The 19,122-nt window shown below is 38.1% G+C and overlaps 1 protein-coding gene across 1 annotated transcript; it reads left to right on the top strand.

The window, feature by feature from the left end:
* The first annotated feature begins 5 nt into the window (after positions 1-5).
* On the top strand, positions 6-18,286 carry LOC308066557 (RNA helicase Mov10l1-like). The gene is made up of 6 exons (XM_080393998.1): positions 6-8,697; positions 9,437-9,586; positions 11,209-11,316; positions 14,222-14,359; positions 15,105-15,196; positions 15,522-18,286. The coding sequence occupies exons 2-6, from the start codon at positions 9,500-9,502 to the stop codon at positions 15,529-15,531; spliced, it is 435 nt and encodes a 144-aa protein (XP_080250124.1). The 5' UTR covers positions 6-8,697; positions 9,437-9,499; the 3' UTR covers positions 15,532-18,286.
* Positions 18,287-19,122: the final 836 nt, after the last annotated feature.

Raw genomic sequence — 19,122 nt, 5'->3', positions numbered from 1 at the left:
ATATATATATATATCATATGTGACTACAAAGAAGCGTTTGTTTCTCATTTTTTTTGTAGCTCTGATTTAAGCCATCTTGGGCTATTAGACTGCTGCTTCACCTTCTCATGGCTAAACTAAAAATCCAATTTCTCTCAGCTTCTCCAGTTCATAACAAGAACATTATATTGGCTCGTGTACAGTTCTAGCATCTACAATATCCCAGGATCCTGAAAAGGGCCTGAGGATTACTGCTCAACCAGTGTGTTCTCAGCCTGTTGTGGTTCGCAGTTACACAGTCCCAGGTGTGGAGCTTTCCACTTCTTACTGAATTTCATGATTTTTCTGTTGGCTCTGGCTCTGTTGCAAAGTTTCTCGGTCCATCTGAAGTGAAGATGAATTATCAGGCATTTGAGGTATGAATCCTGATTTTATGTTACCTGCAGATTTGTCAAGGGTGTTATTTGGTCTTACCCTAGTCATTGGTGAAGTTACTGAGTAGTATTGGTCCCGACAAAAACCCTGGGGTTCTTAGCTTTTGACCAGCTTCCAGCTGAGTATCGAACTGTTGATTAATACTCCTTGAGCCCAGTAGTTCAGTCAATTTTCAACTCATCTGTTTGTTGATCTAGCTAATATGTCCTCAGCCTATAAATAAGAATGATGTGGTAAGTAAACCATTTCAAAAGCCTTCCTGATGTCAGAGAGTATTACAATGACTGCTTTTCTTTTGTCCATAATAGTCTGTCCACATAATAGTCTCCTCTTCATAGAGGAAAATAGAGTTGGTCATGAAAGATCTGCCTCTTGGTTTAGCAGTCTTGACTATTCTTGGTCACCCTTTTTTTCCAATCGTGTGAAGGCTGTGGAATCTAGGATGTGCTCCATGATATTTTCAGGAACTGGAGTGAGGCCTATGGGCTATACCCAGGTCTTCCTTGTCCATCTTAAATTGGAGCAATATTAGCTTTTTCCTGCTGTCAGATACATTCCTTGGCTTGTCCTGATTTTATTTTTTTTAATTGTAGATAATAGGCAGCAGTGTCCACAATCATATTAGTGTGGTGAATCACATCTACCCTATCCAGTGTCTCTAGGCAGTTTGTGGCATGGTCCTCCCCTTCTGTTGCTCGTCCCTTTCCTTTGTGTACTGTTAGTTTGCACAAGGGTCTGGATGCCTGCATGTGAGGCAGAAAGGACGTTGAGTTCTCTCCCATATCCATCTGTGAGCCTCCATGATTCTTGAACTGTCGCGTTTTCCATCACAACACTTGCTAAATCCCTTCCTATTACTTTGTTATTGCCGCATTTTAGCTTCAGCTGTGCTTTGATCTCTTTGACCTTCCTGATTTTTGTCAACTGTCCACGAAGTGTTTTTACATTTTGCATGTCCTCATTTCTGCTTGTAATAAACTTTTCATAAATTTATCAAGAAGCTACAAGCTTAGCTAAGCAGGCCTTCTATTGAAATGCCTGATGATCTTGTGCAACAGGATGGTTTATCATCTCTCAATATGCAACTTTTAGTTCTCCTAGGCACTTTTTTCCCCACATGGTAGCTTCCCAGAGGACTTTGCCTCATGATTTCTTAGGAAGACTGAGATTTACTTTAGAAGGGCCAGAGTTGTGACTCCACTGCTCTACCTTCTTAGCCTTCCTCTAATCTTGTAGTCTCTGCAACAAAAGCTGCTATATGGACACATATACCTTTCTTGTATATGATCAGCAAGTCTAGTAGTGTTATTTCTGATCAGCGTGTTTTGATCAGTGATAATTTATGTTAGGAAGTTGTCACCAACTCAGTCTAGAAATTCTAGACCCTTCCTTGGGTGAATTATAAGTAGGCATGTGAATGATTGAAATCTACAGGAAAGCTGCACAACCTGTCATCAGGACACTGATGCCAGTTGTTTGTCAGAAGTGTCATCCATGTCGTGTTCCTTCTGGCAGAGATTTGTTACAGACCACCAGACAGTATTGCTGTTGTTCCATCCTCCTGTGGTAACAACTCAGACATATCTCTGTTTTGGCAATTAATAATGTGCAGTCAAGGAGTTCCTGCACGTACACCCAGAGCTGTGCTGGTGAGAGCGGCAGCACAGGTAGTTATTGTTCTGCAAGATGTTTGCTTCTGTTGGGACCTTTCTGGTTGACTAGGATGGAGAACGTAACCTGGACCCTCCATGCTTACCCAGAGCTATGTGATCCTCCCATTGATCTGTTCAAGGTGTCATGAGTACCCACATGGGTGAGCAGCAAAGGAAGTAGTCAGAAGGACTAGATGAGCCTTGTAGTCTTTCCATGACATCATGGCTCTGGGGAAGCAGCAAAAATCTCTGTATGATACCTCTGTCCTGTACGAGGAGTAATCGACTTCTAACACTCATCACTTCACTGGATTAGGATCAGTATTAAGATGACTGAGGCATCTGGTCCAGAACCTTGCAAACACCACGTTCCTTACAAACAGTTTTCTCCCATGCTACAATCTGAAAGAGACATAATCTTGCTTAGTGGTATGGAATGTGAATATTGGCTTTTGTGGAAGGATACAAGTTATTCAGTCATGGCTTAAAAATCCCCGTCTGAGCTTGCAAAATATTTGTGAAATAAATGTTTAATGTTAACATAAGCCAAACTTTTAGAAATCTTAAACTTAAGGTGGGAATTCCTAGCACCTTTCTCTACTACTCTGTCTTTACAGTAGATACTCTGTTTAATGGGATAATGCTACTTATTGGGAAAAATTAAAAACTAGCAACTTCAAAAGTGTTAGTGAAGATAGCTGCCTGTCATCTTAAGGTTATAAATGCATTTATCTTTGCTGTTTTCAGGTCAAAAAGCTGCAGAACAAACAGGCAAAATGCATGGCATCAAGGGAGATAAACGTAGCAGATGTGAGGAGAGTAGCTATGCAGCCAAGCCAACTTGGTATACTTTCTATACTTTATATTCAAGTGTTACAGTTCAGGATTGTGATCACTTCAGTAAACCAGGGCTGAGCAAGATACCTTTTAGATGTCCTCATGCTCTGTCTCTTACAGACACATTCTAGAACAGTACTAGCAGGAAGTTTCATTGGAGTTGTTCTGTGGATAACTTGAACATCTCCATTTCATGGAATCATAGAATGATTTGTGTTGGAAGGGACCTTAAAGATCATCTAGTCCCATCTCCATGCCATAGCCGGGGACACTTTCCAATAGATAACTCAAAGCCCCATCCAACCTGGCCTTGAAAACTTCCAAGGCAGGGCAGCAAACATCTAGTGATGTATTTTGTCCTCAGTAAATCACTTCCCAGTCATTTAGTTATAAATTTTGGCACATTCAAAGTTTCCAATTTGTTACTGGTGTGTTGTCTTATTCTTGAGATAGCTGTTTTGCCAAAGTAGCTAAAACTTGAGAATAGAAAGCCCATACCATTCCTGTGCTTCTCTGGAAAGTGTGACTTTAAATATCAGTGTACTTAATTGCCAAAGAGGGTGATTTTATCACTTTGTGGCAATAGGATGCCTAAAGAAATACGGAATGGATTACCTAGAGTGTATTTCTGTGCAAGGGTTAATAAGATTTTGCTGTAGAAAGCTAAAGCTAGACTAATTCAGACAGGATTAAGAAAATTCAGTGGTTGTGACTTGTCATCCAATACTGGTACTATCCATGAAGTACCAGTTACTGAGAGTTACTGAAATTTTGCTATTCTAGGATAAATAAAAGTGAGATTCATGCTAAAATTAGTGACTTTACAGATTGTTGGGTTCCATAATTGTAGTCCTTTTCTGGCCTTCACTTTAATAAAACATCAAGTACACTTCTGAAATATTAATGGCTTATTTTCTACATGCTCTTCTATGAAATCAGAACTTTTGAGAAAGTTGTTAATTGTTACCACATAAGAAAAATGAAATTTTTTTGAAGAATGTGGAGTTCTAATATAATCTTATCTTTATTATAGTTGGTGAAACTGTGACACATCAACAGAGAGCTGGTGAATTTTTCAATCCTGTGCTGAATGCACAACAGAAACTGGCAGTGAAAAGGATACTGAGTGGTGAATGTCGTCCAACACCTTATGTTCTCTTTGGTCCACCAGGAACTGGAAAAACATTAACAGTAGTTGAAGCTATTTTACAGGTAATAGTGGATGACAACTCAGTCACCTCTGATCTTCTCGGTGATGGAACACTTACAGTAATCCTGTAAGTACCATCATTTTTTTTTGCCAAGAAATACTCTTCTTTTTTTTTTTTTTTTTTTTAACATCATTTTCTGTAGCTCTGTGAAAGAGGAGAGAACTTGATAAAGATTTAACAGAATTCCTGAATGGCTTATTTTCAAGTCTTCTTGTCTTTTGGTGAACAGTATCTAACCTGTGCTTCCAGTAGTGCATAATATATTCATGAAGCACAGGTATACGTTAATGTGATAACCAGGAATTAATTCTGCTGTCAGTGCATACAGTTTGAGAGTACTTAGTCATGACTATCAAGACTAGTGTTCTTGAACTGCAAAAGTAAATATAATGCGTATGCAGGGCTCTTCTGGGTTCTGTATTCAGTGAAATAAGGTAGGCATGTTTGAGTTATTGCTACTTCTCTGAATAAGTGTGTTTTTTAATGTCAATCTTCTTTAATGTAGATACATTATACTCTACCAGACAGTCGAATTTTGGTTTGTGCACCATCAAATGCTGCAACAGATCTGATTTGCTTGCGGCTGCATCAAAGCAATATGTTAAAACCAGGAGATATGGTCCGAGTTAATGCTAGCTTCAGGTCAGAAGAGGTAATATTATTGATATCTGCCATTTAATATTTCCATTGCAATGTTTTGATCTTAAAATACTGATTTAGTAATTGTCAGTGGTTATTAGGCTGGTTAGGCTTGTTTAGGATCCAAAGTATGGAACGTATTACTCCAGCTTTTCCAGAAGATTAGCTGAAAAATGTTGATCTTGGTTCTTAATTTGATTGTATGACTGTAGAATCTTAAGTTCATTCTTGCAGTGTTTAACTCCACAAGCAGCACATACATATTTGTGGGATTTTTAATGTGGTAAGATGCCTTGACTCGCAAAGCAATCCTAAAATCTGCTGCTGAAGTCAAGCCTTTGTCTCCAAATGAAGGCTACTTATGCAGAAAAGCAAGGAAGTAGGATTGTCATTTTTATATATGTCTGTTTATATATATCTAAAAAAATAATACATATATATGCATGTATATGAAATATCTATATGTTCAGTTTTGATCCTTCCAGTAAAGAAAACAGACATCTTGGGTATGTACTACTTTGTTTAGGCAAATTAATGAAAAAAACGTTTTATGAATGGGTTTAAATCTAAGCATTTTGCTCTGCTTCTAAAATGGTTTCCAGTGGATTTTTTTATTCAAACTTAAATATTTAGTTTTAGAGTGGCATTTCATTTTACAAAATACCTTTTTGTTTTTGCAGCAAATTGATGACACAGTGAAATCTTACTGCAAAGATGGTGATGATATTCGACAAGCATTGTGGTTCAGGATAATAATTACCACATGCAGCAGTGCAGGAATGTTTTATCAAACAGAAATACGGTAGAGTACTATAGATAGGAACATCACTGAGATAGTGGATGTTATGAAACCCAGAGCTTTTAGATACCTTCTGTACTGTAACTTGAGCTGTTTCAATAGTTTATTGCATATGTCTCTCTTTCAAAATTATCTTCCCAGCAAACCACTTGGTTTTTGTAATGTTTCAGCAGAGACTCTCTTGACACTGTAACTTCTCCACCATTACCAGTGAAAGCCTTGGAAATTATATTGCTGTTGACAATCGTTCTGGCTCAAAATTATTGTCACACTAAAAATTGTATTGTATTTCGTTTTTATCAAGTCACCTTCACTAACTGTGAACAACCACCATGTCAAGTTCTGTTAACTAAAGATTCCTTTGATTTTTATTTTAACCTTGTAAAAGGACACTCTGAAGCCTAACTGGCTTGAGGAGTTTTGGTTGAGAAACAAAGTCTGGGAATTACCTTTTGCTATATGTGAAGGAAACGGAACAAGGAAAGCTTTTCTGAATGTCTTAACCTGTGTGTAAACTATGCTTTAAGTAAGATAACCAGTGGTTGTATATATCTGAGTATGTAAACAAAATCAAAAATGGCAAATTAAAGTTACTGGGTTGTTCTTTCTGTATTCTGTGTTGAAAATACCCATCTTTTTCTCTGTGTGTGTGGAGTTACCTGGCATACTTGACAAGGAAGTTAACAGAATTGCTGAGGTCAACCACCGGGTGGCAGAATGAACTAATCTGAAAACAGCCCTGTTTTGGGTTCATGTTATTTAATTCCAGGCTTGGACACTTCACTCATGTGATTCTGGATGAGGCAGGGCAAGCAAGTGAACCAGAGAGCCTGATTCCTATTGGGTTGATTTCAGAAGCTAATGGACAGGTAGTTCTTTTAGCATCATTTACTGAAAGGAAAAAAGTTTTGGTTTACTGTTTGTATTTTTGTGAATTGTGTAGAATGCAATCAGCTGTTTCCTGGTAACAAATACGGAATTCTGAGTACTTTTAATAAATCTTATTCATGTACAATATCCATTTCCCACACTTAAACAAGCTGTTTTACATCTAAAGCAAGTCTGCATTGGTAGGACAGGATTCAGTGTGTGGAAGATGACAAAATAAAAACATGCTTTCTTAGTGTAAGACAACAATGTACTTGTGTCCTGGACCTAACCCTGCTTTTCATACAGATGAGAAGTTTGGAGGGGAGCAGAATACTTGATATAAATTGACCTTTGAATTCTGAAGTGTGTACGTTACAGAAAGTACTTTTTTTTATAACTATTTTAATACAAGATGGATTATTTTTTTTTTATTGTATATACAGATAGTTCTTGCTGGAGATCCAAAGCAGTTAGGGCCAGTAATAAAATCCGAACTTGCACTGACTTTTGGATTAAATATTTCCTTGCTGGAAAGACTGACATCAAGAGAAATATATATGAGAGATGAGGATGCTTTTAGTGCCTGTGGAGCATATAATCCTTTGTTGGTGAGTAAAACGGCAATTTTATTCAATTTTTTTCATCTAAATCAAAAAAAATGAGAGACTGTGGTTCCTGCTGTTTTCTTAGCACCTTTTTGTTCCCTGATGCTTAGTAATAAGTCTAGCTTGAGCATTAGTTCTCTAGGAAAGCTTGATTATTTTTAATACATACTCTGAATAGCAAGGATACTGAGCCCTCCAGCATGCTAAAAACCTTCTTTGAAGGAGTTGTCTATTCTTAGGCAGAGTAAGTCAAATATGGTGCACAAAGCAGAATTCTAAATAACGGCTTAAAATTCCCTTCCACCTCCATTATCCACACGTACCGTAACTTTGTAACTTAGTTTTCCACAAATGAACAAGTACAACTTCTACTTTTAACATAAAAAGACAAACGAAGCCTCCCTTTAAAACATAAAGATTAATTTTGCAAACATAGTGTTTCCAGAAGGGTAAAAAGAAACTGTTCCTGTTTGGTTATCACCCCTTCCTCTGAAGGATAACTTCCCAAAACTCTTGCATGGTGAAGTACCTAAAGTCTGTGTTAAGTGGCAGAGGTAGTGTAGTGCATAAATGAGCACAGATGCTCAGCTGCTTTAAATTCTTGTCTGAATGTGGAATGTAGGGCTAAAGTTAAACTTACTAAGATGCCTTCCCCTTCTCATGATAATATACTTTGAAGAGTTAAAGTGGGAGCAAGAGCTAGCTGGTTGACCATGTAAGCAGAGGAGAGAGGAAATCTGATGGCAGGTTCAAGGGGGAAAGTAGGGCTGTTTGGCCCTAGGCTTTAGGTTAGGTTCAGCCTACTGAAAAGCCTAACACGCTTCCTCCCAAAATCTGTTATGACAGACTTTCATTATTGTGTTCGTGATACAATGCTTAAGGAGAATTGGTGTAATGGGAGACGGGGAAGTGTGAGGGCTTTAGCTTAGATACCACTGGACTTCAGTATCATATGTTAGTGTTTTTACAGGGCATAGCTAGTTATTACTGACTGGAATGTTTCCTTAAAGCTGTTCTTTCATTTAAAGACAAATACATTACTGGTTTCTAAGGCCAACTTCTGTCAGCTATCCTGACGCTTTCTTGCTGCCTGTCAAGACTTCCTCAAAAGAACAAGTTACATCCATGGAAATCCTGTGAAAAAAATCTGACTCTCTTAAAAAAAAAGAGTCTGTGTCTATAGATCAAATGTTTTAAGGAACTGGAGGATGACCAATTCAACTGTCATGTACACTCAGCTCTTCTTTCTTTTTTCTTTGGAGGGGAAAGAGGTGATCCTTCAAAAAATCGCTCTCACTTAGTTTTATTTAATTATTTTCTCTACTTAGAGATGGTAACACCTGCAGGTTTTGCCTTTAGTATACAGTTCTTCAGCAGCTTTGGAAAAGCTAAATGCTAGAGGATAGTAAGGTAGTATCTGCTTGGGAGGTGTGTACTGTGGAGTCTGACAAATAATTACCGGTTTCAGTTATGGATTTTGGGTTTTGTCTTTGCAGATCACAAAACTTGTAAAGAACTACAGGTCACATGCTGCATTGCTTGCCTTGCCATCTAAATTGTTTTATCATAAGGAGCTAGAAGTTTGCGCAGACACTTCAGTAGTAAATTCTTTGTTGCACTGGGAGAAATTGCCCAGGAAAGGATTTCCATTAATTTTTCATGGAATAAGGGTATGTAAAAAGTTCATGTAATGGAAGAATGAATAAGGAGGCCTGATAGAAATTTGCTGATGTTGTAGATGAGTTTTCAGAATGAATTTTACAAAGGATATGAAAATAAACTCTTTTGTGAATAATTTAACTTCCTGGCTATCTGGTTTTAGAAATAACTACTGAAGTCAGATGTTCACTAAGAACTAAGCAGCAGCTGCCCGTTGAATTGTATTGTGGAGACATTTTGATACAAGTTTAAATTTGTAGCAGATTGACCAAGATGGAGCTACAGCCAGCTCTTTTAGGTTGCTTTTGATGAGTTTGCTACGTTAGAATGAATAAAAGCTGCTAAAACTAGAGGATTATTAAGGCTTAAGTGGGTAGGGGGAAAAATAGTACTTTGGAAGAGGTTAATAAAGTCATAATATCCACTGCTTGAAGAGGCCTGAACTCTTCTGCCTTGCACAAAAGTAAGATACCAACTTGCTAATGCATGTTACTCTGAGTTGAGATTTAACTTTTGTTGCACATTTAACATACTGTTGTCATAAACTCTTCTTCAGCTTAAATAACACAGTATAAAATGTTAGGTAATACTTGTTAACTAGAAAGGGTACATAGCAAGAAAGATAAATTGTGTGTAACATTACATCACTCTTATTTTGCATTTAGGATGTGTAAGAATAATCTATTAATAAATACTTAGTGACTTCTGTACCTGGTCTTCATCTTCCTCATTTCCTTTCCCCTAATACAGGGCAGTGAAACACGTGAAGGTCGCAGTCTTTCGTGGTTTAATCCAACAGAAGCAGTTAAAGTAATGCAGTACTGTTGCCACCTTGCTAAAAATGAAAATGCTGCAGTGTCAGTGACTGATATTGGAGTGATTACACCGTATCGTAAACAGGTATAGCTGGTGTATAAGAACTTTAGCATTGCTGTGTTTCATCTTGTGGTTTTAAATCATGGCTGTGGTTGGTTAGAGCAGGGAGGCATATCTCAAAACTTCACTTTGTTTGTGTCATATTACACTGTGTGGCATCATGTTTCTATTGAAATCTAAACCTAGAGAAAGACAATTCTAATGGCATTCTACTTTTTCAGTTTTAAAAATCAGTAAATTACGTAAGGAGAACTCTTCTTGCAGTTTTGGAGTCAGAAGCAGATTTTTCAGCTGTTAGGAGTGAAGAGTGCAAGTCAAGAATTTATTATCCAACAGCTGAAACAGCAGTCTGATTCTGTCACTCTGCACTGAGGAGTGGAACAAGAGAAATGCAGTGAAGTAGGTGGCACGTCACCTCACTAAGGCTTTGAGGCAACTAGAGGAATTGGACTTTTATCTGTCTTGCAGTCAGACTTGAAGTTTGTGCTGCTATTTAAACCTGTAGAGAATGTTGGATGTCAACTTCAAATGCTGTGGTTTATTTTTAAAACTGCTTGTGTTCATGTCTAATCAGCATGTGATGTCTGCTTTCATTTTAAAAAAACAAAAAGGGATTAAATCTCCTTTCATTTCCAGAGTACACTCTGGACAGTGTGTGTACTGTTTTTCTTGGTGTTCACATCTCAGTATTCATGGCCTTGCATGTGTAGGTTGGGTGAAACACTGTGAGGTGTGTGGAAAAGACCAACGCCTTTTGAAGAAATCTCACTTGCAAATTAGAATTCTGCCTGTACTGATCCTACTGTTCAGGTGTATGCACCTGCCCATGTTTACAGTTACTATTTATTTTTCAAATATTTATATATAGTATTGAAGTGACTGAACCTCTGATACTCCCTAAAACATTTCGTATGATTATGTCCTTCATCTGCCTATGATGCAAGACATATAATAGTAGTGTCTGCTTCAAGAAAGTCATCTCGTATTGGAGGAACACTGGTTAGAAAATAGTCGTTGACTGTAATCCTCAGCTTAGCCAGGCATGATTTCTTGGTAAATTACTTGGAGCACTTAAGGTATAGTCTCCAAGCAGCTTTTAGGAGATGGAAGTGTACTGACCCTGCATATACCAGTGTTCCAGTGCACAAGACTCCTTGTTCTCTTTCTCTTTTTGGGAGGGTACTTTAGATCACATCTCACCTCTGTCTTTCACTCTGCGTGGTGCAACGGGCAAGCAAAGCTGGAATCTCTGTACAGCCGCCTTAAGGGGCTGGGGGAAGCTGCTTGCCCTGTTGCGTCTGGGGCAAGCACAGTTGTGGATATAATCACAATGGAAGAAGAGGGTTCACGGATCTAAGTTGTTCTTTTCATTCAAACCTGGATTATAAAAAAAAACCTGTTGATTTTTGTTTAAATGATGGTAGTGAGCACTTTCTAAGCTATGTAATAAGTGTGGTGCTTCTCAGGAAAAATTAGTGGTTTATTTCAAAACCTTACTAGTAGATGGTGGCTAAGTTTGGTGTGTGCATTCCCTGTGACACCTCTGTGTTAAATCACTTGTATATGTAGTATGTTTTCAGTTTTAGTTACCCACCATCAAATGTAAATATAAATTCCTTCAACACTTTTTTTTTTTGTTTTGGTAGGTTGAAAAAATTAAATTTCTTCTGAGAAGTATTGATATGACAGACGTTAAAGTTGGCACAGTAGAAGAGTTTCAAGGGCAGGAGTACATGGTTATCATCTTATCAACAGTATGTGTATTTGTTTTGGTCCTCTGGAGAGTTTTTGTATGTGTCTGGTTCTGTGTTTCCTTTTTGATATAGGGCTTTTAAAAATTAAAAGTAAAAATTTAAAAGCTACATTTTTGTCTCTTTCACAGTATTTGAAAACAGAGCTTATTTTTAAGTGCATAGAAACAGTACAGAGAAATTTTGAGGTAAACATTAAACCTTTGTACGTACTTCTGCTGAGTTTGTTTCATGCGAATAGCATACCTTTCACTTAGGTGTGCATAGGGAGAATGGAAACTGGATGCATTATAAATATTAGAAAGACAACTGTGTGAATCGCAGTATTAAAAAGTAATTGCTATTTGACTTACAAAAGCTGATGTAGGTTCCTCCATTATTTTTCACCATCACTTTGAGAATTATCACTTAATGGTATACAGCTCATGACTTCCCAGACACTAATGTTGACTGTGCCTAGAAGCTGAATACCCTTTATCAAAATTTATTTATTTTGCATTGGTGGGACTGCACTTGATAGTCTTTCATGATTGTCTTGATGGTGCACTTTAAGTGTGGTACTGGTTGTATTATAGGAATGTCAGTAAAGGTCTTTTCTAGATGCTGGCTTCTTGAATCTGAAGTTATCACAAGCCTTGAAAAAAAGTCCGGGGGGGGCGGGGCGGGAAATCTATGCTGTTTCTACCTCCTTGATTCAGGGTTTATTTTGGTTGACTGCATTTATGTAAATACAATGGTATAGGGGCATAAACTGCATCGCTAGAGTTCTCTAGATGACCATGAAAATGCAGAGGTATTTAGTTTTACTCTTTGCAATAAATGGGTCTTTCAGAAAAGTGCTGGCAAAAGGGAGCATTCGGGAAATGTAGGAAGATACATGTGTTTGGGAAGATGGTTTCTGTGGCTTTGTGTTGAGCCTATCCCTTGCATTTGACAAGGGGAGAAAGAGAGGATTGTGTTACAGAGTACTGGGGGGAGTTGTGGTTGTTGTTTGTAAGCTGGAAGCCCTTGTCTCTCACCTTTTGCAAACTTGATGACCAGTATGCTTCAGCTGATGTCTGTTTTTTCTGAAAGATCTTAGTACATGTTATCTGCAGGTGACAGACAAAGATGTAGTCCTAGTTTTCAGGCAGTTGACTAGAGTGTGGAAATCCTGTCTGTAGCAGCCAAGACAGCAGGCCTCGGAAGACTGAAGCTGAGGTTAGGTGCTGGCATGTGCCAGTTCCCTCTCTCTAAATGCGCTAGATATTGCTCCAGTGCATGCACATAGCCCTGGCATTTGAATTGACATGAAAACCTCCTAAAGGGAAAAACTACAGCAGTTTCTTTATGTCCTACTTTTCTGTCTTTTGTCTTCTCAGACATGTAAGATTGTTGGCTGGGGCTCTTGACAAGAGGATGTGTTTCTAAGGAGAAATCAGTGTGGAGTTGAGAAGTGTAAGCAGCAGGTGATAAGTCAGCTGATAGCTACTGAGGCGTTTTGCAGAAGGCTTTTTGCTACCACAATATGTGATACCAATCGTTTATGTTCTGAGACGACATCCATCAAATGTGCACTGTTGTAGGCATGCTGAACTCCTGGACAGAAGTAAAAAATCTGTGCTGGATCAGTGAAAAAGACAATTGGGGAAACTTTAGAGAAAGATTAACTTAATACTTTGAACATCAGCAAGTGATGCTAGTTCAGTGTACCTGATTGTATTTGAGTGTTTAGACTTTCTTTTGGTAGGCATTAAGGGCCCTACAGAGCTACCCTACAGCTCCCTATTTCTACAGTGTGGAATTCGGTTCAGAATACAAAAAAATTCTGCATATGCTTGCTTTTTTCCAAATGGTAATGTGGTTTCGGTGCAGTAAGTCTCTAAATAAAGAAAAATACTTCACTGTTTGCAACATGGTGTGTCTGAGGTGTTTGTGATTCAGGGCTGTTCAAGAATGTACAGTACAGACACAACCTGTGTAAGTCTGAGTGATGGCATATAAGGCAAACTGATCAAAGAAGGAAGTATAGACCAGGAATGTGTAGCTGAAGATACGACCAGTACTGGATGACTATTAACAGGAGTACATAGGATTTCTTGGAGAGAGGAGGGTAAAAGAGCTGCGTAAAAACCAAAACACTGGAAAGCAGGGTGAATGAGGCAGTGGAGAAAGGGATGGGTTTGGGGGGTTCTTTTGTGGCTTGAGGGAATAGTCTGTGGGACTTTCTTAATTGTTTTTTTCCTGAGGGCAGTCATACTATGCTTGCTTTGTTCTGCGCCATACCATAGCTCTTCAGTTCAGCATTATATCTTTCTTAAAGTAGTTCTAGGTATGTACTATGCTCCTGTTTACAAAGACTCATTATTTAGGTCATGAAATTTTCCTTTTATCAAAAATGTGTTCAAATATAGATGAAATAGGTGCAAATTTAATGAGCAGTAGTTACAGCATACTAATTGCTTTGACTTAGCTTAGAAAAAGCAGTCAAAGCACACTGAGACTGCTGAAGAAGGCTTGCAGAAAAGACACACTGAATTGTCATTCAGCTTTAGGAACTGGAATGCCAGGAGCTCTAGCAATTCTTCTACTGAAAAGATAAAATCACTAGTTTTTAGGAAGCAGTTTTGGTATCTTCTGTTTCAAATTACAGTGGATGCTCATGATGCTAAAATAAAACTAGTACACAATTCTCTTGAAATTGCTGAAGTTGTCTTAGCACCCTGTTGGAGGACAGACCTTCTGTGGGAGAGCCAATGGTGGGAAATAGCTAGCTGAAACTTGGATTAGGAAGCTAACTTGTGCTAATTGTTGACAGAGCTGTGTGTGGATTGCTGCAGTAGGTAAATGCTATGTTAAAACATCTTACCTAGCCATAGGGTAACTTCCTTACTATTCTGTTTCTAAAATTATCCATCTTTAATTTTAGGTGCGATCTCATGAAGGCATGTTTGGTGATGACAAACACTGCTTGGGCTTTCTCTCAAACCCTAAGAGATTTAACGTAGCAATTACTAGATCAAAAGCTTTGCTGATTGTCGTGGGAAATCCTCATGTTCTTGTGAAAGTAAGTTTTGGTTTTATGTCTTTGAATTGGATCCAGTATTTGCCACAGTAAATGAATGATTTGGGGGGGGTAATCTGATATGAGGGAAGGAACATCAGGTTATGTTAAGAATTGGTGTGCAGTCCTCAGTCTGCGCTTGCAAATATCTGAACTCCATAGGTTCCTATAAGGATGAACAGTGCAGGCACCCACGCAGTAAGCTTCCAGGCACAAAGGAAATTGTAATGCTTTGGTGCATATGGGCTTCTGCCTCCTTTTTCTCTCTACAAGAGAGAGAAGTTCTCCAGCAGCAAGTCCAAGTAAGCGTATTCTGCATAACCTTATGCAATCAGATTCTTCACAAAATTAATTTGCTTCACTTTTAAACGGAAGGTTGTAGAAGTGATTGCTCCTAGTTATTATAACAGCCTGCCAGGGAGGCGGTCTCTTGAACCCTTGCATGGTTCTTCCACAGGAATAAGGTGAGCTTTTAATATCTGATGTTACATCTGACTTTCTGGATAAGAGGGAAAGCGGTATTCCAGAAATACTCTGAATAACATGTTTAGTTTCCCCACAGCTATGTGCAACAAATATAACTTATAGTAGCTATAGGTATCTTTCTCTCATGTTACACCATTTGCAGAGTTGTTTTTCTAGAAGAGGTCCTATTAAATCTCCTGCATTCATGTGCCTTACTAATTTGTTTGAAAATTCACTTCACAGAGCAGCATGATTTAAATTAAACATTAATCTTCTCTTGTAGGATCCCTGTTTTTGTGAACTGTTAGAATACAGTTTAATGAATAGAGTTTATGTAGGTTGTGACCTGCCTTTGGAGCTGGAATGCCTGCAGAAGTGAGTGTCTGGTCTTCACTTTAAGCTTGCTAGATATGGATTGGTTTACAATATTTTTTATATTAATGTAATTTATACATTTTATAATAATTAATGAATACAAAGTATCATTTGAGAGATTGATAAATGCAAAAACCTGTGATATCTTAGGTGACTTTATTGTAATTAAAGAAATGCTTGAAGATTAATTTAAACACGTTTTTCTTAGTAACACATCATACATTGTTAAATGGGTATTATCTACTAGATGAAATCCCTTTTTAATCAGAATTGTTTTTCATGGAAAGGTAAGCAAAATTTTTATCTTATTCCCTTTAATTGACAGGTGTGACTAGTTTTTCAGCATTGAAGATGCATGCAGTCCTCATCTGTTTTGAAACTAAGAATACATAACAGGAATTCAGTCCTAAGGAAATCCAGCACCTTTTGTTGTAAGGGAAGGGCATGTGTTCTGAAACAGTTGGAAGCTTCTCCAAACAAGATTTAATACTTTTTTTAAGAAGTGAACAAGTTGAAATTAACAGTATAAAATAGTAGTGGCAACATACTTGTTTTTCTATTTAGAATGTATGTGATGTTATGCCTCTGCATAGAACAGTATGCATGAATCCTCCAAGCTTCAGAACTCTTTTGTTAGATTATCCATATTCTATAATGTTTTCAGCTTCTCAGTTTTCTCAGACTTGTGTAATGCCTCCTAAAACTGGATTTTCCCAAGAACATATATGTTTCTTGTAGTTTTGTTATGGGAGTGTTACAGTAATATATCCATGATGTGAACTGGAGTAATACACTGGTATCTCCACTTGAATGATGCTGAGTGTCTTAAGCCAAGCATGCTTAAAAACCCTACTTGTGGTTTTTAAGGCCTTTGTATACATAGCTGAGATCCCACAGGATTTTCTTGTATTCACAGCTTATTTGCTGTGGTAGATGTCAGAACAACACCTCAAATGGTGAGTTTTAAAAAAAAAATGAAAACCATGTTTTGCATTTCTACAAATACACTGTAAAATGAAGTATCTCAGTTTATTTTGACAGAACTAAAAATAACTGATGTTTTAGCAGTATTACTGCTATCGGCTTCACTGGGCACAGTGCTGTCCCCTTAAACAGTGTTTTTCCATTTTTCTTGTCCTCTCCTTAGTGATAAAGTGTTGTGTGGCAAGACTTAAGGAGTAGTTGGACAGCTAACCACTGTGTTTAGGAACTGCTAGTGCATCAAGATGGCTTTCTGTAACAGACAAAGTATTTTGGATAAGACTGTAGCCTACAGAGAAACAAGGGAGGGGAGAAAAGATAGCAAGCTTTTGTTTGCTTGTTTACAGTCCAGTCATACCACTTGCATTCCTGGTATACACTGTACTACCCTCTGCAATGCATAATATATAGATATGGCAACTTGTAAGGTGGCAAACACGGTAAAATATCAAAGCTGGATGCTATGTAAGGATATGTAGTGCTGTGACAGGTAGTTTGGAGAACCCAGAATCACCTCTCACCCAAATAACACTGTGTTGAGTGTATCTGATCTGAGTCACAGCTCTACTTGAGCAGCACTCTAGGCGATTTAACCCAGCCTCGTGGGCGTGGTATTATGTAGCTTAAATTGCTGTCACTCTTGGCAGGCCAGAATAGATGGCTTGTGTTGTTGGCAGCTTGATGCTGAAAATCCAAGCCTTGATAATGCCATGCCAATATTCTGCATCAAACTCAGGAAGCTGTTCAACTAGTTGTTGCATATTGAAAGGCTGCTTGCCTCAGGATTGTGGCACGATGTACCACATCTCACAAACCACTGTTTAGACCTGCCACTGCTCAGACTTACTGCCAGCCTTGGTTTTTGTCAGTACGTTCATGCTGTCTTCAGAGAACAGTGAAGAGGTCGCATTGGAGATGGATGGTGCTTACTTTATTGCAAGATACAATCCAGAACTTGTGATTAGTATTTCAATAACCTCTGCGTAACAAAGTAGCAGAGGTTTGATTTATATTGTGATACTTAATAACCAAAAGTTAATTAATAGTTTGCATGTTAACATAATTTCCTACAAAAGACTAAAAACCTACTTGATTTATTTTTTAACATGGTACTTCTAGTACTCATCAAAAGTCAAATGATAAATGTCTGTTATCATACCTGATGTTTATTTTTCTAGAAGTGCTCTTAATTTAAAGGGCAAATACATGTTTTTGAGATAAGAAAAAAAATTTTCATCCAACAATTATGTTTTGCCAGTGGAGAAACTCATATACTCTTTTCACTGATAACTACTCTTACTGTAACTCATATAATCCACAACGAAAATATGGAAACCTTTTCCCTGAGTCACAAAAGAATAGCTGCTGACTAGCTTCCAGAGAAGTGCTTGTGCCTCATTGACGTGGCCGCACAAAGCAAGCGTGCACTGTCTTTATGGTTAAGAATGGGGAGAAGGGGAATTTCTATTTCTGCTTCTATTATTATGTAGTTTAAAATGTGGTTTTTTTTTCCCTAAACCTTTTATCCCACCCCGTCTGGTGCTGCTTATTAATGACTGAGAAGCTCTACCTTGTGTTATTAATCAACTTTGTCTTCCTCCTTCTCTTGCAATGTTTCTTATCTCCTTCTGCCTACCCAGCTGCTACTGAAAACCTTGTTTGAAGAGAGGCTTACCCATCAGAATTGTACAGGATTAAACAGTGTTTGCAACTTCAGAACAGTTTCTTCTGGCAGCTTGATGTGCAGGCAGAGGTGGTTGTTGCAGAGGTGTTAGCTTCAATATTCTAGTCATCTCTTTCATGAAGACATACGGCCTGATAAGCTGGAATGAGGAAAAGGGGAGAAAACAGTCTTGAGTTCTTGCTATTGTTTAAAATTACCTTTCATTTTTATTGTGACAAAAATTCACATAGATGTATTTGGGAGTATGTGAAAAGAGGATCAGCCACTGCATGCAAAAGCAGCAATGACAGAGTCAGTTTAGAGTTAGTGTCTTCTAGAGACAGTGGAACTAAGTCTTACTTTGCATGAAAACCATGTTCCATTATTCAGTTCTGTTTACAGGAATGGTCTTCCCAAACAAAATAAAAAATAAAATAAATAAAAAACCAAACCAACTCTGTCATGGCTGTTTCTGGCTTACCAATTCCTTGTCTTGCTAAGAAATGGCAAAAGCCACACAGAGTGTTTCCACTGCATCTTGAGGAGCGTCTGAGGTACACAGTGTCGGAAAGCACAGGAGCACTATTACAAATGTCTCTTTCCCTGGTTCCTTCTAAATACTTAATTAGACATTGTGGGCTTAAGAAAAGGAAGAGACTGAGAAAGAGGTAGCCTGTAAAGCAGGCAGTTCCTGACCTATTTAACATAAGCAGTTAAGAGTTAAAATTTTAAAAATACCTTTGAAAGGCCAGTCAAGCCACCAAAAAAACCCTAGAGGTTTCATTGCCAGAATCAAAACATGTAGTACTCAACTCTGCACTGAGCAGATTCTTGTTTTTTCAGTATGTTTCAAATAGTAGCAAAGGTCTGAGAAGTATGTTCTGTGTTGTGGCCATCTCCACCTTACAGCAGTCCCAAGAACAGGATTCTGTGCTGTGGCAGCGAGAGTTCCCTCAATGGATGCCCTTTGCTTTTTGAAAGAAGTACCTTGTAGGTGGCTGCGTTTACATCACAAGTGAAAGAAGTATGCACTGCTAATAGTATTTTAGAATATAAAGGCTTCGCTAGAGCGGTAAGCCTTTGTATTGCTTATTATAGTCTTCTACTGACTATCTGTAATGTTTTTAAGTTCCCTTTAAACTGCTGCTGTTCATCTGTCCGTGCTGGTGCAGTGTAGGTCAAGTCACACCACATCACTGGTTGATGCAGGCGTTGCTGGGCAAGTATTTTTATATGCTTCACTTGTTATTTTTTTATAGTTGCAGATTTTTTTCTTAACAGC

The sequence above is a fragment of the Falco punctatus genome, assembly GCF_963210335.1.
Source record: "Falco punctatus genome assembly, chromosome: 6".
In the NCBI taxonomy this organism is placed as follows: Eukaryota; Metazoa; Chordata; class Aves; order Falconiformes; family Falconidae; genus Falco; species Falco punctatus.
Note: the sequence above shows the minus strand (reverse complement) of the source record. Positions and strands in the feature narration are given on the sequence as shown.

Bases quoted from the DNA above. Each gene is read 5' to 3' on its own strand.
- LOC308066557 (XM_080393998.1), top strand. From the start codon at position 9,500: ATGCAGTACTGTTGCCACCTTGCTAAAAATGAAAATGCTGCAGTGTCA. The intron at 9,587-11,208 runs GTATAGCTGGTG...TTGTTTTGGTAG, and splicing joins TTACACCGTATCGTAAACAG to GTTGAAAAAATTAAATTTCT. The intron at 14,360-15,104 runs GTAAGTTTTGGT...CTTCTCTTGTAG, and splicing joins ATCCTCATGTTCTTGTGAAA to GATCCCTGTTTTTGTGAACT.